Source organism: Desmodus rotundus, chromosome 8, assembly GCF_022682495.2.
Source record: "Desmodus rotundus isolate HL8 chromosome 8, HLdesRot8A.1, whole genome shotgun sequence".
Lineage (NCBI taxonomy): Eukaryota > Metazoa > Chordata > Mammalia > Chiroptera > Phyllostomidae > Desmodus > Desmodus rotundus.
Window position 1 is genome coordinate 105,702,071 of NC_071394.1, and position 21,544 is coordinate 105,723,614.

General features: G+C 52.9%; 2 protein-coding genes across 10 annotated transcripts in view; both read right to left on the bottom strand.

Annotated features, from left to right (window-relative positions):
* The window catches only part of BFSP2 (beaded filament structural protein 2), a 60,555-nt gene extending 43,483 nt beyond the window's left edge, over positions 1-17,072 (bottom strand). For both annotated transcript variants that reach the window (XM_045199957.2, XM_045199956.2), the window contains exon 1: positions 16,468-17,072. In XM_045199957.2, coding sequence (XP_045055892.2) covers positions 16,468-16,950 — 483 coding nt within the window. In that variant the 5' untranslated portion in view covers positions 16,951-17,072. The remainder of the gene's footprint in view (positions 1-16,467) is intronic.
* A 2,272-nt stretch (positions 17,073-19,344) lies between these two features.
* Positions 19,345-21,544, bottom strand: part of TMEM108 (transmembrane protein 108) — a 295,171-nt gene continuing 292,971 nt past the window's right edge. For all 8 annotated transcript variants that reach the window (XM_053930238.1, XM_045200103.2, XM_045200105.2 and 5 more), the window contains one exon: positions 19,345-21,158. In XM_053930238.1, coding sequence (XP_053786213.1) covers positions 21,036-21,158 — 123 coding nt within the window. In that variant the 3' untranslated portion in view covers positions 19,345-21,035. The remainder of the gene's footprint in view (positions 21,159-21,544) is intronic.

Sequence of the window (21,544 nt, forward strand, 5' to 3'; positions counted from 1 at the left end):
AGCCAACATCATATTCAATGGGTAAAAATTAAAAGCTTCCCCCTTAAACCAGGAAGAAGACAATGGTGTCTGCTTTCACCACTTTTATTCAACATAGTATTAGAAGTTCTAGCCACAGCAATCAGACAAGAAAAACAACAGGCATCCAAATTGGAAAGGAGGAAGTAAAACTCATTATTTGCAGATGACATGATAGTGTACATAGAAAACCCTATAGTCTCCACACACACACAGAAAAAACCCCAACTACTTGACCTAATAAGTGAATTTGGCAAAACAGTGGGATACAAAGTCATTATTCAGAAATCGAAGGCATTTTTATAAACCAAGGTCACTCCTGGCTCTGGTATTGCTCTTCTCTGAGCCTCAGTTTCCCCATCTATAAAAGGGGGCAATAGACCCATTCTACTCACTCCAAGGGAGCCTGTGAGGACCTAGGAAGACACAGCAGAGGACATGCTGGGTCCCGTGAGCTGCCTCACACTGGAATCCCACCCATGGCACCAAAGCGAAGGGTAGGAGAACATTGCAGTAGCCTAGACGAGTGTCTGCTCCAGCAGTGACCCCTTCTGTCTTAGGGGTCACTGCTGGAGCAGACACTGCCCAGGGTCAGCCAGGGCTCCTGGGGTTTTGGGGGGGGTGTGCTCTGAGGTTGCTGGTGATTTCCCCCTCCCACAGTCAGCACTTGGGCTCTTTTGGGGGCAGTGCCCTCAGGGAGCCAGGGCCCACTTTACAGTTCCTCGGGGCTGATTCTTCAGCAATGACTGACAGGTGTGGGTTGTGAGCATCAGCTCCCTTGCTGGAGCTGGGACAACTCTGAGGTGAAACTTAGCTGCCCTGAGATCCCCCTCAGGGTCAGGCTGAAGCTGGCACTTGGCCGGAGATGGTTCCCTTGCTCATCCCTCCTGCACAGGTTTCCCCTGGGAGCGCCTCTGTAAGATGCCACCACTATCCATAGACCTGGGCTCCAATTCTTAGGGATCCATCTAAGACAGGAGCTCTCCTTTATCCCAGAATCCCTCCGGGTCGGGATGCCTCCAGCCTTGGTCTGTCTAGAGTGAAGGTGGGCACACAGCCTCTGAATCAGACCATCCAAGTGGAAAGTCTTGTCTCCATCCCTTTTTAGCTGTGTGACCTTGGAAAAGTTCTTTCACTGCTCTGTGCCATGGTTTCCTCATCTTTCTAAAAGGGGTCATGAAAGGATCAGCCTCATAGTGTTGTTGTGAAGTTAAATGAGGTAGGGCATGTACAAAAATCTCAGAATTAATTGCGGCATATGGTAAGTGCTCAATAAATGTTTTGTTAATCTCCACTGGAACTAAAGGGACACTTAAGGGCAATCAGGGACTAGATATGCTTTTCCCCTGAGCTTGGGTCTGCACACCAGGCTGATTTAATAAAGGGAACAAGCCATTCTCTATTACGTGGACAATAACCTCAGTTTGTTGCAATAGGACAGAGTGGACAGGTGAGTGGGTTGGCAGGGTGGATGTGCCTGGTAGTTTACTGAAAGAAATACAAGAGAATTGCATTTCATTCTTCCTTTGCCTGAGATTCCACCCCTCCCCCACCCCAGGCTGGCTGAGGAGCAGGAAGTGGGTTGGGGCTCCATGTCTGGGAATGGGGCTGTAGCAGGGAGAGCATTAGGGAAGGACAGAGAAATGCTCACTCACTCTTGTGTTAACGTCAGCATGAAAGAGAGTACAGGACTCAAAGTATTAGACATGGCATGGAAAACCGAGGTTCCCGTCCTGGCTCTGGTTTCCAGTCCTGGCTCTGGTATTGCTCTTCTCTGAGCCTCAGTTTCCCCATCTGTAAAAGGGGGCAATAGACCCGTTCTACTCACTCCAAGGGAGCCTGCGAGGACCTAGGGGGACACAGCAGAGCACATGCTGGGTCCCGTGAGCTGCCTCGCACTGGAATTCCACCCATGGCACCAAAGCGAAGGTTAGGAGAACATTGCAGTAGCCTAGACGAGACTGTCCTCGGGAAGCCCCTAGAAGGGCGCCATCCTGGAGACCCGTGATCAGTAAGGCCAGCACAGCTGGGGTTTTTCTCCACATGAGACAGTCCACTGAAATAGGAGTTATGTTATCTGGAACGTTCCTTTCTTGAAACACCAGCGTCATGCTCAGTATGGCCTAATCCTCCCACGAGAGGCACAGGGAAGTCAGCCTGTCTGAAGAGGAAGCAAATTCAAGCCTCCGTTCTCTTGCTCAGGACAGGGCACAGCTCACGGATGGAGCAGAGTGCCAGCACCGTGTAAGTGGCGCTTCTCACCCCACACTTGCTCAGGGTGCCTGCCCCTGTGAGACAGAGCATGTTAGAGCAGGAGGCGAGAGCCGACCTCCAGGCTGCCTTGCACACCGAGGGTGGGGCCTCTGCAGAATCCTCTGCCCTCTGCTTCCAGCAAATCTCCACTCGGACATTTCCTTACAGTTTCAGAATGCAAGGGGCTCTCCGAAGGATGAAGGCACAGAGAGGTGTGACGGCTTGTCCCCACCCCAGAGCAGGTCCTTCCCCCTTTGGAGTCAAGCAGCAAGGACTCCTGGGAAGACAATGGGCTTTGGAGAGACAGGGCTTCCAACCCTGTCTTTGTCCCTTGAGGATGTGTGATGCTCTAAAAGTCCCCCTATTTGTGGAATGGGGATAAGAGATGTTCTCCCCAACACTGTAAGATGATTAAAAGACATGTATGTGTAACAGGATGTTCAACCACCTGAACTGAGGCTGGGAATTCACTGCGCTGCTCTCAGACTGGCCAAAGGCGCACCCCTCCTGGGAGCAGGGGTGGACCTGGGACAGCCATGGCAGCTGGGCTCATTTGAGAGGGGTCCTGCCCATGAGGGCGAGGGGGTGCCAGTGGGGCGTCAGCTGAAGGTGGAGTTTCTCTGTGCAGTTGGCCCAGTGGGGAAATCTCAGAAGAGATGTGTCTCCAAAAGAAAGAATCTGGTTTGAGCTCTAACCAGACCCAGATAACGTGAGGCCAACTTATAACAGTCTCTCTCAAGGAAGAACTGTGCTGCCCTCCTCTCCTCTCCTTCCTTCCTGCTTGCACTTCAGCTGCCTTAGGAACAGCAGGGGGGGTAGGGGGTGGGAGACCAGGGAGCTAGGGCCGAGGCTCCTCCCACTCCCCTCTTAGGTGTTGGACCCTACCTGGGCTCAGGGGAGAAAGTGAGGGTTAATGTGTTGAGTAACATTTCCTATCTACTGAATTGAGACTGTATTTTGTGACTTAAATTGAATGAAATTTTCAGTTATCTACAAAAGAGCAGAAGAATCAAGAGTCCATTCGTATTTCCATCCAGAGGGTAGGAGACAGTATTTACCTCCCAGCAAAGCTACTTTTATTACGATATAACTCATGAGTCCTTCCTGTTCAATGTACTTGACATCCTTTCCACACCCAGCCCTGTGCCCGGCACATGGCAGGCCCTCAGCAACTGAGGACTTATTTCCTCCTCATCCCTCTTACAGCTCCAGGTCCCAGAGTCTGAGCATTTTGACTCTTGAATATTTGGATCAGCATCGTGCCTGGGGCAGGGTACACTCCCACTCAGTGCCTGATGCATAAACATAATAAACCTGAATTCTGTGCCAGCCCCATAGCAGCTACCATGACAAATGTCACCCTGTCGAGACTGCTGGGGAGGAAGGAGGCAGGGCCAACACATACCAACATCCCACTTACATGTGATGCTAATTACACACATAGACGGAGGAGCCGCAGCCTAATCTCTGACACTGATGAAGCCTTTTCCCTCTCGTGTTAGTCTCCTTTTTTAAAAAAGTCCTCACCTGATAATGTTTATTTATTTTAGAGAGAGAGGAAGGGAGAGGGGAGAGAGAGAGGGGAAACATCGATGTGAGAACAACTATAGGTCGCCTCCTGCGCACACTCCCCAATGGGGGATTGAACCTGTCACCTTTTGGTGTACAGGACGACGCTACAACCAACTGAGCCAATGGGCCAGAGCGTGTTATTCTCCTTTAAGCTTCAAAAGGACCAGGAGGGGGCCATGGTGGTAGACAGGAGATACTAGGGACCTGGTCAAAGTACCCGGTGACCCGAGACTGGGTGGAGCTCACGGCCCCTGACTCCACACTCAAGCTCTGACCTAAAACCCAAAGCCACAGAAAATGCAACTCAAACAAAAAAAAAAAGAAAAAGAAAAAGAAGGGGTTGGTTTCTTCCATCACAAATGGAAGCAGGAGAGAAGAAAGATTTGCTGGCTAATATATGCAAAGTCTCAGCGTGGAGTGAAATTTTAGGCTCTCTTTATAATCCAGGAAATTGGAAGCTGTCGTGGAAATTCTGACATGAAGGCAGTGACTGCAGGGCGGCATGAATTGTGTGGCTGGGCCCTCAGGATCAGGGCAGCTTCCCAGTGAAGGGATAATTATAGGCACCCAGACTTGACACAATAACATTTTGCAGCTGGGTAAGCGTGTCAGACAGTTCCCAGAGAAGCCAGAAGGTGGCGCCACTTGCCAAAAGAACTGGATCAGAGGCAGTGGCCTGGGACTCTCCCATATCCAAGGGTGTCCCCTGCCACTCTGATTTTGCTGGGAGGCCACTTTTGGGTTTCTGCCTCAAAGTGGGATGCTTCTGACAAACCAAGGGCCCGCCCCTTATTGTCCCTGTGCAAGTGCTCATTCCTTCTCCCTGCAGAGATGCCTGGGCAGACGGTAGCAGGAGGGCCGTGTAATCCAGAGTTACCATTTCAACTACTACAAACAACAACAGAAATTACTGCCACAGTTTATTGAGTGCTGACCGCGGGAGACACCTGCTACACGCTCTAAGTGAATGATTGGATTTGATTCCCACAGCGATCCTGTGGGGGCAAATACTATTATCCTTATTTGTCAGATGCGAGCGCTGAAATCCAGAGAGATTAAGGCATTTGTTTTAGGTCCCAAGGTTGGCCAACGGCAAAGCCAGAATCTGAATTCAGTTCTTTTGGACTCCACTAGAGCTTGTACCATTACTCACTGTGACCTTCCCTCCTTCCCTCCCTCCCTCCACCCCCTCCTTCCTCTCTTTGTGCTGGGTGTGAGGTTCAGGAAGGACCAGACTGCACCTCTGTTCTTGGGGGTCCTCACTGTAATGCACAGACCCAGGACAACCGTGGTGGGTGATGGGGTGGGTGATGGGGGCCGTGATGATGGCAAGCATGGGAAGGGAGGCTCGCTTGCACCCAGCACGGTTTTAGGTCAGACATAATGCTGGGGGCTATTCAAGCTGGCAATTCCAGCTGTTCGTTGGTTTAACTTATTCTGGGTTTTTGTGATCCTGGATCAGGTGTGAGCTTTGCTCTCTTTCAGTAAACGCCCCGTCTAGCCAATTTCTCCCTTCACTGCCATTTGGCAAGACCTGGGATATATTCTGGCAGGGGTGTGTGTGTGTGTGGGTGTGGGTGTGGGTGTGTGTGTGTGTGTGTGTGAGGGGCTTGAGGGGAAGGATGGTTAATTAAACTGCTGTTTCATCAACGTTGGGGCACAGGCTACCACCTGGCCCTCGGAAATGAAGGAGGTGGCAGATTACTGAAACTGAATGTTCTCGTTGGCAGTCAGCCAACCAGCTGAGCCACAAAGGACTGGGGACCATGGCTCACCAGAGGACTGCTGCTTCTCTTTAGGAGATAATGAGGAGCTGTGACAGAAAAGTCCAGGGCCTGAGGCTTGGGAGATCAGAGAGTTCCACCCTCTCATTTTACGGCCGAGGAGCCTGGAGGCGAAGAGAATTGCCTCAGGCACACAGACAGTTAGCAGCCAGAGTGAAGACAGACCCGGGAGCAGCTGCACTTGGTCTCTCCCGTCTGTGAAGGGCACAGTGAAGTGACCACCTGCTCGCTGCCGCCGCCAGAGTGATGAAAGGGAGTCTGCCTAGCCCCTGCGCACCTGCAGGGGGGTGTCAGTCTGATCCAATCCAGTCACCTAACAGTCCAGGAGACTGAAGATGAAAGAGGCGGGGTGACTTGCCTAAGGTCATGCAGCCACTCAGTGACACCGTGTTTCTCTGTCCACAGGACTCTCTGTGCTCCCTGTGCCGTGGCTTTCCTTTCTGACCCCCAAGCTCTGTGTGGTCTGACAGCATTTGGGATCTGAGTTCAAGGGCAAACGAAGCAAGGGTGAAGTGGATTAGGTGCAGAAATACCGGTATTTCTGGAACCTTTCAGAATGAGATTTGAGCAGGCAGGACAACATGTTGGAAATCAGGACTGCCCTGTGGAAAACAATAGCTACTGTTGTGGGCTGAATTGTGTGCCACCCCAAAGATATGCTGAAGTCCTAGACCCCAGTGAATATCTGTGAACATGACCTTATTGGGAACCATGCCTTTGTACATATAATCAGTGAGGATGAGGTCATGAGGGTGGCCCTAGTCCAGTGTGACGGGTGTCCTTTGACGAGGGAAATTTGGACACAGACACACAGGGAGAATAAAGGCAGAGAGTGGAGTAATGCAATGTGTTCACAAGCCAAGGAATGACCAGGATGGCCGGCCGCCACCAGCAGGCAGAAGGGAGGGAGGCATGAAACGGGTTCTCCCTCAGAGCCCTCAGAAGTAATCAGCCCTGCAGACACCTTGACCTTGGACTTCCAGCCTCCAGAAGGGGGAGAAAATAAATTTCAGTTTTCTTAAGCCACCCACTTTGTGGTATTTTGTTGTGGCAGCCCTAGGAAAAGAACAGCATTCTCTCTTATTGATTATTTTCCTGGGCACTTCTGTTTGTAGATTTAATCAATATTTGTTGTGCATCTGCTGAGCGCCAGGCATTGCGCAGGGTGCGAGAGAAAGAGCAGGGAGGGAGACAGCCTAGGTTCCTGCCTTCCTGAAGCTGACCTTCGAGGTCACTCGCACTGTCTCTCAGAGTCCTCACAACAATCCTGGGGAAAGGGATCATTCTCACTCAACTTAGAGGTAAGGAAACTCACTCTTAGGGGTCAGTGACCAGGCCAGGGCCTCACTTCTGGTTCGGATGGAGCTGGGCCTGGACTTCATCCAGGATAAAGTGGGTAAAGGATGCAGGTGGGCTCTGTGTGAACCACCGTCCCGGTCTCTCTCACAGCCTAGGGGCATGCCCCCCGAGACAGACATCCAAGGGGGGAGAAGAGCGAGACAGGCAGGAGCCTGGGCCCAGAGATACCTCCTGCTTGGCATTTCCAGGACACAGAGTGGGCCCGGCCTTCAAAAGCTGAGCACTGCCCAAGAAACTGCACTCAGCCCCTGGCCTCGCCGGTCCTGCGAAGATGTGTGTGAGGCCAGAGACCCCTCCCAGCCAGCTCTGCCCCCTAGTCCTGCCTCCCAAGCTGAGCATGAGGGGTCAGGGAGCTGGCAGGGAGGCCACAGTGCACTACCTGCTTAGGAACGCTCATAGAGTGTCAGTGGTAGCCAGGCAGGGTCACTCCGTGATCCTGGTGGGAAGGGACAGAAGCAAGACCACACTGTGATCCTATCAGAACAGAGCAGCAAGGATGCTCTGCAACCATCGAAATCGGCACTCCCCCTCCAGCCAGCACAGGTGGCGGGTGGCTGCTCTTGGCAGCTCTGTCCTCCCCGTTCCTCCCGTCTCCTGGGTGAAGTCTGGGATGGCCAGTCGTCCCACGGCCCCCAATCCCTGAGGGCATCAAATGCAGAACAAGGCCTTGCTCTTAAACTTTCCCCCAAACCTCATACTGGCCCCTCCCAACTCTTCCTGAGCTGTCCCAGGTACCCGAGTGTGTTTCTCTCCCACTGTAGTGGGTGAGCAAACCTCGATTTGCCCCCTATCAGTGTGCTCTCACTGTCTGCCTGGCTCCCACCGGCGCACGCCTTGCCCGCAGACCCAGGGCCCATGGCGGTTGGTGTTGGGGATCCCTCCCACCTCCTACCAGGAACGCTCAGCTCTTCCAGTAGTCGTGGAACAAAGTGACGGTGGCAGGTGGGCACATCACCCTTCAGGGGACACAGATCTCTGGCAAAGACTGTGGGTTTTAGGGGAAGGCCACCTCACAACGATGCGGTGCCCACTCCTGTGGTGGAGGGCTGTGCCTCAGGGGGGCCCCTAAATGCTGCTCAGATAAGACATCCTACCCCCGGGCCCGTTGCTCGGCACATTCTTCTGAGTGTTAAAATCCCCGAGAAAGGAAGATGGAAATGCCCGAGGGGCTGCAAAGCTATTCAACTTTCAAGTCCCAGTTCTAGCGTCCTGTGTCGTGGTTACTAGTCCCAGGGTCCGTGAGCTTGGGTGAGGATCAATCACGGCTTCTGACAATTTCCTCCAAGCTAAAAGAGGCAGAGGAGAGGAGACACAGGAGGCATAGCGCAGAGTTTCAAGTCCTCATAGAGAACGGCCTTGGCTGACTCTACTTGTAACTCGTATCCGGGGGCCCTCACAGTGTATGTAAACCCACTGACCCTTTGGGGCCTGGGGCTGGAGACGGGACTGACACTGGTCATACAGCGAGTTTAGCAGGAGGCTTTTAATAGTGTTCGGGGGCAGACACAATGCTGAACTGGTCCTGGCTGGGACCCTGACTCCGTGAGGAACTCCGCCTCTGTGGGCCTCGGTTTCTTCACCTATAAAATGGGTGTTACGGGCTGAACTGTGTCCCCCCCAGATTCCTGTGGTGAAGCCCTAACCCGCAGCACCTCAGTGTGTGACTGTGTTTGGAGACGGGGTCTTTAACGAGGCTGTTAAGACGGTGCCACAAGGGCGTCCCGTGAGAAGAGGAAATGTGGACACATGTCTAAAGGGGAGAAGATGTGTGGCCACAGCAGGAAGACGACCATCTAAATGCCCCGAAGAGAGGCCGCAGCAGAAACAACCCTGCCGACATCCTGTCTCGGACCTCCAGGCTCCAGGACTGTGAGAAAACAAATTCCTGTTGTTTGAGCCACTCGGCCTGTGACGCGTCCTTACAGCAGCCCAGGCAGACTAATCCAGGGGGCACAAGCCCAGCCCCTGGGGACGCACACATTGCTGAGAGGATCAGGTGATACAGGGAGTAGAACTTCCTGTCAAAACTCAGCCTCTGAAGCCTGCAGGTCGTAGTGAAAAGTGTGGACGCTTTAGTCTTATTACCCAAGCATGTGATTTTGTTAGGGGACACGGGAGGGGAACCCATAGAGCCCGCAGAGCACTTGTGCCCCTCCAGGGGGTGGCTGCGGTCTGGGCAAACCATCCAGGAATTCAGGAGCCTGCCCAGGGCTGCGCACTGGAGTCAGTGCCAGGCAGGGCTGGCCTTGGGGTGCAGACCCCACCCTGGGTGCCCCGGGTGCTGCTAGGCACCTGCAGGGGGTCAGAAACACTGAAGGGGCAATTCAATTTGCAGGTGATGCTCCTTAGAGAGACAGGCAGCGGACTCCAGCGATGCCCCAGGAGCTTCATTTTCTCGTCTCATTACTCCTCCCAACGACCCAGGACCCGCGAGACAGCAGTTTCCACTTTCATTACGCAGCTAAACACACCTATTCCCTTAAGTTAATAACCTTCCTTTTCGGAGTTGGTGGGGAGCAGCCCTGAGGAATGGGTTCTTACCGGGACCGGTGGGAATGAAGACGATGAAGATGCAGCGCAGTCAAAGGCCAGGATGATGCCTGGAAGCCTGGGCAGCCCAGCCAGAAGGAGGGGCTGGGGAGGGGCCAGGGGAAGGGCGACAGGTGCTGGGGCTGGGATGACAAGTGTGGGCAGTTAGAAGTCAGGCACTTTGCCTCCCGTATAGCTTCGCCTGGAGGCTGCTGGAGGTGGGAGAGGGTGTTTTCTAACTCTCTTTCTTTCTCCATGTTGTAGTATTTCCCCTAAGACTTATTTCAATGATTACTCACTGGTCCTTGAAATAAATAACTACAAATTACAAGTTGTTTTTCAATAGCAGGGCATTTTGGGGATGGAGTTTTCCACTCCTTGCGCACGGCTTTTCATTACCCACCGATAACAGCTGAAATCGCTCCTCGTTTCTGCTGAATAATGCATTTGTGACAGTCAGCGCTGCTAGCCCGTCTGCAGCCAGATAAATGAGTCTTTCTGTGCTTTTCCCCAGCCAGACGGACGGTGAACTAGGTTTCATTTTCCTAAATTGGGTCCTCCACTTCGGTGGATCAGCACAAACCCTCTGGGGGAATGCGGGGCCCCCGGCTGACGTTCCGCTTAGTTCAGCCAATTCCTTCCCTAATTCCGTGTAAAGAGCCGCCACGTTCATCCCGACATTCGCACCAGCTGCTAGGATTGAGTTTTAATTTAGTTCTTCCGGAGAGTGTAGCCCATTAGAAGGTCTTTCCTATTACTCTTTTATATGCATATTCAATTTTGGTTTCCTTTCCTGTTTTTTGGGGTTTTTTGGGTTTTTTTTGTTTTTTTTAGACGAGGCCGCTGAGTGAGTGTTCTCTCCGCAGACAGGTTCTGTGCTTCTGTGAGGACCTGGGCTTCGCTTGGCCCCCTGCCCCCTGCCGGACCTGGCTGGACCACCAACCCCGGCCTCCCCTCCCCCATGTAACAAGCTGCTGGCAGGAGTTTCATTTATTACTTCATTTTTGTTGAAAGGTAAATCATCTTAACAGTGCCCCCCTCCCCAGAAAAAAGGGCATAGCCCAAAGTAAACCTCAGGCCCAGTCCCCCTGCCCTCGCACTAGAAGCAAGGCCGTTCCCCAGGCTGTGGGTCTAGACGGCTGTGGGTCTAGACGGCTGACCCTCCCTCCTCTGTTAAAACAACGCGAGTGGCAGCCCTGGCCGGGTGGCTCACTTGGCTGGAAGGTTGTCCCAGTACGCCAGGGTTGTGGGTTTGATCCCCAGTCAGGGCACGTACGGGAAGCCACCAATGAGTGCATGAGCAAGTAAGACGGCACAAGTAGCAGCAGAGCACAGATGGGGTTTTGCAGCCCATTGTTCACTCAGAAGTACGCATTGGTGCTGGCCCCACATCGGCGTAGGACGAGCTTCCCTGTTCTGGCCTTACGGCAGCCGAGGGTTCTGCCGGGATTCTGCCAAGTACTTTAGCTCTCTCAGACCCGCAGGTGGGTCCCACACCTTCACCTCTGAGATATTAGAGAAGTGGGGATTTTAAAGCAATTCTCTGTCCCTCACTTCAGGGTTCCGATCGGAAACCTGAGCTGCTTGGCCCTGTGTACAGACTTCAAGGCCCACCCGTTTGGTGGCCGCCTGTGGGGTGCTGTGACATACTCTCAGAGCAGAGAGGCGGTGGGGACAGGCAGTGACCTGGGGCCACTTGGCGCTCAGTGGCGAGAACCACAAAACTCTTGGCATAAACGACCCATCCAGCCCCCCACACTCGGGGGCCTGCCTGAACTCTGGCCTGGCTTCTGTCAGCCGCAGACCAGGGCCCTGGATGGCCCCAGCCCCTTATAACGCCTGCCGGAGAAAGCCCAAGCTGCCCAAAGAATTTACTGTTTATTCCAGTCAGAACCTGCATGGGGCCCCTGACATCCCTGTTCTTAGACAATTACTCCAGGAAACTTGGGATTGTACATCCTTCCTCTGCCTCTTTGCGATAGGTCTCCTGCGACCCAGAGTGCTTCCTCAGGGACCGGGAGCCGGGCTGTGAGATGCAGACATCTGCACGGAAGCTCCCCTGTCGCCCAGTTCCTGGCGGGGGCACGATGCTAGCTGGGGTGGGCGTCTAGTGTCAAGCTGCTCCTGTCAGAGGACGTGCGAAGAGTGTTTCTCCTTGTATAAGCTCCGCTAAACAAACACAGATGGCCCAGTCACACAAACCAGCCCCCTCTTAGCCTCCTTCAGAAGTTTCTTTTTTAGCCCTCCCCTGTGTTTCAAAAGCCTTTGGTTCTACGCACTCGAGCTCAGCTCTGAACTCAGTCTCTCTCTGTTACCACAGTAGCCTGAATAAAGTCCGTCTCGCCAATTTTAACAAGTGGCCAGTGTAAAATTTCTCCCAGACAGCTGGGACGTCTCTGCCCAACACGAAGACCACCTCGCAGCGGGTCACGCCCTGTCCCGACTCCCAGCCTTTGTCCATGCTGGGCAGAAGGGCCATCTCCTGGCATGGTCTTGGTGTTCCACGGGTAGCCTCCACCTCCTGGGCCTTGCTCAGGACCAGGCGAGGCCTCACTTCTTTCCTAAACCCCCGCTGCACGTGTGGGTCGAGCGGCTCGTGAATGCTCGTGTGGAAACACTGTCACTTTACCGCTCATTTCATGTCTGTATCTCCACTGTTATTCCACAGCCTTGAACTGGGCATTGATTAGGCCCCCAGAAATTTACTTACATCATTTCATTATATGCAAATAATGGACCAACCCTATGAGGTAGAAATTCTATCTTCATTTTTGTTACAAAAAGTTCAAACTTATACAGATGGAGAGAATGGGGTAATGCGTTCCCATATACCTGTCAGCTGGCTTCCAGGGCCGTCAGCCAAGGCCTATTGTATTTCACCTAAACCTCTCAATTTTCTCCTTGGCCTCAGATTAGTTTGAACAAATCCTAGGTACTGTATTAGTTCTTTTTCAGATATTTCAGTGTGTATTGCTAAATTGTAAAGATACTTTACAGAAGCACATACCTTCAGAACCATTACCGCACCTAAAAGTTAATAATAATTCCCCAATATCATTAAATGCACAGTTCATCTTTCCTCATGTTTAATCTGTTTTTTTTAACTGTTTGAATATGGTTCAAACAAAGTCCATGTCAAAGGGTCAGTATGTCAACTTAGTCTCTTTCAATTTGTAGTTTTCTCCACTCCATCTCTTTCCCCCCCTTGTAACTGTTACTTGTTGAAAAGATTGGGTTGGTTGAGTCCTATTGTTTCCCACAGCCTGGGCTTTGCTGATTTCAGCCCTGTGGTATGGGAGCAGGAGGTGGGGCCCGTCTGAGCTGCGGCTCCAAGTCCCTTACACACGGACACACTCCATTGTCCCATCGACTTCACTTACAGAACACAAAGTCAAACATGAAGCCATTAAAAATTTCAAGATGGCAACTGCAGAGCCTTAAATTCCAAGTTCAGCCCTCTGAGTACTGTACCCTAAAGGACTGTAGCGGTCACATGCCTGTGAAGCTGACCTTGACCCTGACCCCAGTTCTTCCAAGGCTCTCACAGGTACATAGTGGGTGACGAGGGAGAAGTCCCCCCACCCCAAGGACTGGTTTCCTGACCCCTGCAGCACGGGGGGCCTGGCTGGCTGGGGGTCTAGGGCTCCGTGACAAGGCCTAAGAAGGCAGTGGGCCTCACTCCCTGGGGGGAGGGGCGTTGTTTCTGAGTAGCCAGAAGTGCGGCCTGCCATCTCGGGACGGATAGGGCGGAGGAGGGAGCTGTGTCCCTGCGGCCACTGGGAGGAGGACACCATTAGGGGTGGAGGCCCTGAAGGTGGGCTGTGGCCTCCAGCAGCCAGTCCTTGGTCAGAGGTCAAGCCCAGGGGACGGCCTGTTTGCACGCGCACAACAGCTCACGGTTCCTGCAGCCCCTTTCTGCACCTTACTTCATTTCCTGCTCACAGTGGCGCTGGGGGGTGATCATGCATTTTGAAGAAGGGGAAAGGAAGACATGGGGCAGAAGGGTGCTTGGTCTGAGTCGGTGGCAGAACCAGGATTTGAAGGAAGATCAGCTCCTGGTTGAGCATCGACCGTGTACGTGGCTCTAGGTGCCTGTAATGCCAGGAAGGACATGGTCTTCCTAAGCTGTTAGTCACTGATTTTACAGGTGCATTGCACTCAGCTACCCCCCTAACCATTCTGCAAAAGAGATACAGTGATCTCCAAATCACACCCGAGGGAACAGGTCCAGAGAAGTTAAGTACCTGACCTTAAGTCACCCAGCTATGGGTGGCAGAGCCAACACCCAAAAGTCAGTTCACCTGACCCTCAGTTTGTGTCCTTTTCAGTCCCCTCCCTGTGCAGGACAATCTGTCTTTGCCTGAGTGGGCTCAGCATGTGAAGGGTGGACATGCAAATGACCACGGGACAACAGGGTAGCTGTGCAGTGGACGTGGGTGCAGGCTGCCATGAAGTCATAGAAGGAGCAGGAAAGCATCACAGAGGAGCAGCAGGGGGCACTGGTGGGGCCCAGACAGACAGCTGGATTCATTCAGAAGGGCCTGGTGGACCGAGCCCGGGGTCATGGATCACGGTGTCCAGTCAGTGACGGGCAGCCCAGAAGGGTTTTGGGCAGCAACACAGTGTAGTCAAATCCCACGTGTCTGAGAGGTCACTGTGGTGACTGTGTGGGGACATGGGCAGGGAGAGCAGGGGCCAGCACGCCCGACTCCCAGCCACGTGTCAGGCCTGGGGAGGGGTGGGCAGCGTCAATCAGTTTTGCAATAGCAACAAAAGAAAATCACGTGTTATTTCTCAAATGTGTAGTATTTTGTTTTGTTCTCTGACACGGAACGGATATTAATATGGCTGGAAGGCTGGGCTGTGTGATACAGAAGTAACTCCGTTTTACAGGTCTAACTGTACCTTCACGTCCTTGTTTAAACGAAAGAGAAGAGAGAGAGGACTCTGTATTCACCCCTAGGAGGTCAGTTATAGTCACTTAAGAGGAAATGGACTTCACTGGGGACTCCAAGGACCTGTGTCGGGGTGAACGTCTTGGCGTCTGGCCTTCTCCCCTGCGGTGCCAGGGCCACACCGCTCTCCCTGGACGGTGTCTAGTCTGCAGTCCACCTGAAGGCAGGAACCATGTAACTTATTGACCCACAGATTTGCTGGACTATCCGTGGCATTATTGTACCCACTTTACAGGCGAGGAACTGAGACTCAGAGAGGCTGAGTGAGTTGCCCACGCCCCTGTGGCCTGTTGGGGCCAGACCAAGGCAGTATCTGCTGTTTTCTGTGGCCACGCTTTTCGACCTGGGAACTGGGTTGCCTGACTTCTCCTGAAAAGTCTGTGTGTACCAGAATGCAAGGAATTGTCCCACAGGTGCTGAAATGTGGCCTGTGCAGGGATGTGCTGGTGGTTTACCGGACGCACGTTTGGAGTCGGGACTGCTGCAGTCAATCGTAGAGGGGCGGCTGCCTTGGACTTGGCGGCGTTAAGGCCCAGGCTGTTCTCAGCCGGCCCTCCCTCCGCCCAGCTGGGTGTGAGCAGAGCCTCAGCTCCAGGGCAAAGCAGGAAGGACAAGTCCTGCGCTGCCAGCTGAGCACTGACTGACAGTGAAGCAGCAGCATGCTGGGATGAAATGGTTGGGGGAGGGGGAGGGAGAGCCCCTGAGTGTGTCTGCTCAGCATCGCCCAGCCACACACATGAAGGTTTGTGATCTCGTCTTGGGGGGCTGTGTGCTGGGCCCCAGGGGGCAAGGGGTCTGAGGTGGCAGGTCCTGGCTGGGTGAGAGGCTGCTTTAGCCCCAAGGGACCCCAAGGCCAGCATGTTTGGCAGGGGGGAGGAGAGAAGGCAGCCACCCACACAGAGACAGACGAGCTGTGTGGTGCTGGCTGGAGCCCCAGTGCCAGAGCCCCTGGCGGCAGGCCCAATGTGACGGATGGGCTGGGAGCTCTGCAGAAACCTCCCTGAGAGCGGGTCCTGACCAAGCGAGGGAGAAAGGGAACCTCTGCGTCCTGCCCTGGCCAATAAGACAGCCGCTAGCCACATGTGGCCACTTAAAGTAACAAAAATCAAATGAGATACACAACTTCAATTCCTCATTCTCATTAGCCACACTTCAAGTGCTCAGTAGCTGTGTATGGCTGGTGGTGGCCAGGACAGACAGTGTGGACACAGGGCATCTTCATCATTGTGAAAAGTTCTATTAGGAGCTAAACTGTCTCATTACTACTTGTTATATTGATTACATGGAGTCGCGCTTAAAATATGTTGAGTTAAATAAGATATAATGCAATATTAACTTCCCCTTTTCTTTTTACTTCTTTTTCTTGCTGTGGGCAGTAGAAACTGGGACATTATCTACGTGGCTCGTGTTTCTGTTGGACAGTGAGAGGATAGGTGGGTACAGGACCGTTCTGTCACTTGTCCCTCATTTTTAGTGTTCCATCCATTCGATGTCACTCCATTTGAGGGTGGCTATAAACACCCTTTCCTGACACAAAGGTCACAGAGGCAGCCCCAGGTGATGGGACAAATGCGAGCTTCGGAGCCAGAAAAATCCAGGTTTAACTCTCAGCTGCATCCCCTACTTGCTGCCTAATCTTGGCCAAATAACTTGGTGCCTCAGTTTTCTCATTCGAAACATGCGACCAGCGAATGAGCCGCCGCACAGCCCTGCTCTAAACACTAGAGGAGGCTGCGTGTCGAGGGACTCCTGTGGGTCTGGCCGCTAGGACACCTCAGTCAATGGCAGTTGTCACTGCTGTTATTGCTGTCGTTAGTGTATGTAGCATGAAAGTAGAAGGGGTTATAGTCAGTCTCTCTGGTCTCAGACCACTTACCCCTGCCCCCGCCACAGTCCGCGTGGTCTCTGATAGTGACCTCCCAGAGACGTGCAACAGGCAGCCGCCAGCATCCCCCCTCACCCTCTGCAGAGCCCTAGGGCACAGCCCGGGCACTCACCTGCTGGCAGCTGCTGGCCCAGGAGGCCCTGAGGGTACCCCAGTTCTCACAGCGCCCAGCCTTGCTCTCCAGGTGCATCCGCAGCTGTGCCTCCAGGTCCTGGCTGGCTTGCTCAAGGGCATGCACCTTGGCCATGTACTCCACCAGGCAGCCCCCCAGGTCCTCAACGGCACCGAGGTCCCTCTCCAGGCTCGGAGTGGGTGCCATGGCCAGGCCTGAGCTCTGCAGCCCCTGCAGAAAGACGCTGCTGATGCCCAGGGCTCGGCGGGTCACCCGGGCAACCAGGCCACCTGTGTACCCACTGGCGGCCATTCCTACATAGACCCTGGGGGCTCGGACAGGGCCACCTATGGCACTGGTCCTTGGGGCTGGGGTGCTACCCAGGGAACACAACAACCGTGTTCCTCGGAAGGATGCCCTGTGCCTCTGGAGGGACATGCCGGCATCGGTGGGCTCATCCACCACCACCTGCCTTGAGCTCATCGCTGCTTCTGCCTGTGCTGTGCCTGGTGGTTTTACAGAGTCCAGTGGCTCTTGGTTTCCAGCCCCAGCGTCCCTGTGGCCCAGTCATGGGCCTCTCTGGAAGCTCCCCTGTACCCAGGGCTGCTTTGTCTGCTGTTTTCCATGAGCTTCCATCATCACTGAGCTGAAAGAGAACGGGGCGGTGTCCAGGGCTGCGTGCAGAGAGGCGCTCGTGCATTCTCTTCAGGGTCATGTGCCTAAACTCCCAGATTTTTCTGCTGCTGGTGGGGGAGGTAAGGGGTGTGTGTGGCTCTTCTGGGTGTATGTACTTCCCTACCTGCGAGAGGGCACGGTAGATGTTAGGCAGCCCCACTCCACAGCCCCATTTCCTTAATGCCGCCAAATCCAAGGCAGCCTTTCCTCCACGATTCACTGCTGCAGTCCTGATTCCAAGGGTCAACTGGAGGCTCAGATCCCAACCGCAGAGAGCGGCTGAGCCAGGGCTCAATCAACCTAGGTGTTCCCAGGGCCGATTTCAGGGTTTCCTACATCCTCCCAGGTGCCGTGTGTGTGAACACATGGATGTGCTCACATGTTCCTACAGGTAACAGGATGGAAACAGACGTAAACCAGCCATGGCAGGAAGCAGCCCCTGGGTCTCAAGAGAGGCAAACCAAGCCTGTTGCATCCTTCATGCCCCCTCAGTCCCGGCAACAGCCTCAGGTCCCTCCCTAGCACCCTTTTCCCCAAGAAAACTGCCATCGGCTGTGTGATCTCGGCCACATTGCTTCACCTCTCTGGACCTCACTTTCCACGCACTGGCCTGGGCTCTGACTCTCTAGGGACCTTGGGCAAATTCAGGTCCCACACATGCTGGGCACCTATTATGCTCTAGCTGTTCCCTATACACCTGTTTGCCCATCTGCCAGAAAATTAATAGAACACAGAGAGACAGTTTTCCAGTAAGCTCCTTAAGGGTGCTCCAAGTTAGGATTCGATGACACTCCTTGGGTTTGGATCCCTGTCCTCAGAATCCACTAAAGCATGTTGGCATGGCTCCAGGCTCAGAAAGGACCTTCCAGCCCCAAGGGGACAAAATGGACCTAAAAGCTACTGCAATCAAGTTTTACCCTGGAGAAACCAAGTAACCAAACCTGGAGGCCAGATATTTATTCCAGGTCCTGCAATGTGGGAACACCCCCCCAGGGAGAGTAGGGACAGGGCATCCAGTTCAAGTGTGTGCTGAACCCTTCCCAGGGCCAGGCACGGTTTCTGCACGGTATTGTACTGAGTTCTCAGTTCAGCCTTAGGGGGCAGGTGTGAGGCTGACAGGTCCTGCCATTTGGCTGCTCATGGTACAGCTCCAGAAATATCATCGCGTGTCCTATGATGGGTTATTGTCCCCTTGTGTGATGAGGACCCTGCCAGTTGCAGTGACTTTCCCGAGGTCCCACGTTCAGAAAGCAGCTGAGCTGGGATGAGGAGGCCTCTCTGACCCCTAACCCAGGGATTTACCCAGGGCCCCCGTCTCCCGCTGCCCAGAGCAGGTATCTGCCCCAGGGCACACAGGCAGAGTTTAAAGCCCGGCTACCTACTGGGATACTCCCCGTGCTCTTCCTTGCTGATTAGGACACCACACTCTTTTTTCCCCTTCTGCTTTGTCTTTTTGAGATGACACAGAAGGTACTTTATAAATATCCATGTTGGTTATATGACAAACAGATTAAGAAAGCAACTTCATCAAGTAAAGGCTGGTGGTGTCCCTCGTTTACTCAGACGGGGCATTCTGGCTGGGAACGCCTCCTCCGGTGCGGCCTGCAGGGCCCGCGGCGCCCGTGGGACTGTGTTGCAACAACATGCTAAGACGGGAGACGCTGCCTGGGTCCTGAAGAGCCGTGTTCTTGTGAATTCCAGGATGTGCCTAACACTCAAGGCTAAACGAAGGCTTCAAGCTACTGAGCTGTCTGCAAAGGCTGCCCAGGTACTACTACCCTCTACAGCATGCCAACACTCACAGCCAGGTCAGCCCCAGACTTATCGGACCCTTTGCTATTTTCAGTGAAGCCTGAGTTCTGGGAGGGGGGATGGGTTGAGGAGGGGAGGAAACCCAGCTGACCCCAGTGAGTCCAAAGACCTGAAGAGGGATGATTCTCTTTTGGAGAAATCACTAACACGTTTTAAAGGATTTGTTTTATCAAATAATCAATTGCTAATCCTCTTAGCTCATCATTTCCCACAAGACACACTTTACTGTTAAAGTGGATTAAAAATACAGATGGCCTTAGGTGGTATCAGCACTAAAGGAAGACTTGAAAGTTATTTTCACAACGGAAAGAATGCAAAATGCATTAGCAACTTAATCCTCTGGCTAATAAAATAAGTTTATTTATATATACATGGTAGCTGAGTTCTGTCGATAAGGAAAAATAAGCCAAACATCCACATATGTATATATAACATATGTACCTTTGATTACATATATTATATATAAATTTTAGTTTACAAACAGATTTCCTTCTATGTACATACACACACACGTTGACATAGTAAATGCCACAGCTAACAGGAAGATTATGACGAGGATAAAAAGTCAGACAGCAGCACACTGGGATACAAATCTCAGCGACATTGAACCTGCTTCTTTGTGGTCTGCAGGGTTTAAAGAGAGACAACCAGCAAACTCCTGTTAAGTACGTTCACACGACACTGAGAACACACGTTTCTGAAGGCCATCTTTTTTTTTTTTGGAAGGAAAATGTAGGAAGAAAGAAGTTATGGTAAAAAGACCACAGCAACAACATAAACATATGTATCAACATTCAAGTTCAATTCCCAGTCTGACTATAAGAACATCTATATTCAAAATATATACTATCAAACTATTTTTATTTTAGAGAAAGGAAATGTTAAAGCAGTACTTTCTGTCCCAGCCACTACCTATCAGGAAACAGTGGACAAGCAGCCGTCTCTGGAAGCCCCTCTTGTCTCTGAGGGTCTGATCCTTGCTAGCCGAGCGGGTCGCAGCCCGGGGGGCGGGTGGGGGGCCGCCCACTGACTGGGGGAGCAATGCAGGGGCACCGGGAATGAGCTGGTGGCGAGTCCATCGGCTGACCCGCACTCGGGTCTGCAGTGCCAGAAGGGATATCACGATTCTTCTCCCAAGTGACCGCTTTGGCAATCTCGTTTCTATAGGATCGAAGGAGGATGATTTTGAAAACAGCAGCTCCACACTTCAAGGCTTCTTACACGAACACGTTCCTCAGGGGCACAATCCGATGGCCTTTTGAGGAAGCAAAGCTGAACCCCCATAAGCACATGATCCTTGAAGAGGGCAAGCATCTTCAAGCTCATGGTGGGGTCTGCGTCAAAACCCTCCCCAGAGAAAGGCACGAGTGTTGAATGCAGACGTGGGCGATGCAGAGGACGCGACACATGTGCCAGGAGCGGAGCTTTCTTCACCAGGGAAAGGCAGTCCCGAGGTCGGCACAGCCAAGGTCCCTGCTGTGTGACATTAGGGGACGTGGCCTTAAGATGCCCGCTGACCTTCATGGATTCCGGAGGGCTGCCGCTCCTGCCCAGCTGCCCAGACGGAATTACCCTCAACAGTCACGGTGCCAGTGTGAGGCTCCAGGGCACTCCTCGCTGCGGGGTGTCATGTCCCCTTTCCTGGGTTAGTGTGGAAATCGGCCATCCTCTCCCCCCGGTGGCCCTTCACCGGTGTGCATAAGGAGTGGGGGCAGGGGTCACATGGAATCGAGAGGAACCTGAGCTTCAAGAGTCACTCAAGGGCCATGCATGTGACATTCCCTCACCTTCTGGGGGCTGCTGGGACCCCCAAGTGCTCAAGGACAGTTATTAAGAGAAGCAATCAATGCAACTGCTTTGCTTAGAAATACCTTTATTTTATAAAGCCACGGATCATTCTGTAAAGTTTTTTTTTTTAAACCACACTTATAAAAAAGATGTTGACAATTCTTAGGAAAAACAAAAGCTGACATGTTTCTCATTAAGTCAGGGTTACACAAAGATTATATCCGTAATATATATTTGTGTGTTTATAATTCAGAGACAAAAGGTAGGGAACGGCAAGGCGAGGGCTGCTGCAGTCAGATCTCTGACACCTGGCCACCCCCCACAAACAGGGTCTCCTGGCAGAAGGGGTTGACGAGGACCATCCCTGTGTCCCGGTAGTCACCGTTGGCTGGGGAGCGGGGCTCTGACAGCTGGTCCTGGGGGGAGAGAGAGGAAGGAGATGGTGTGAGCTGCCAGGGTTCACAAGGTGGCCATTTTTTTAATAATTAAAAAAAGCAATTTTCCTCCGAGGATATATTTATTGATTTGAGAGAGAGGAAGGGAGAAAGAGAGAGAGGGGAACACCGATGTGGGAGAGAAACATCAAGCAGTTGCCTCCCATACCCGTCCCAACCGGGGATTGAACCTGAAACCGGGTGCACAGGAAGACGCTCCAACCAACTGCACCACCCGGCCAGGGCACGCGGTGGCCATTCCTAAAGAAAGGGACCCACAGGGGTAATTATTTACACCTGGGATTGCTTCGCAAACGTTTTTCATCCTTTTCCCTGCCAATGCTGAGGTGCAGAGCCCTCTCCGCTCT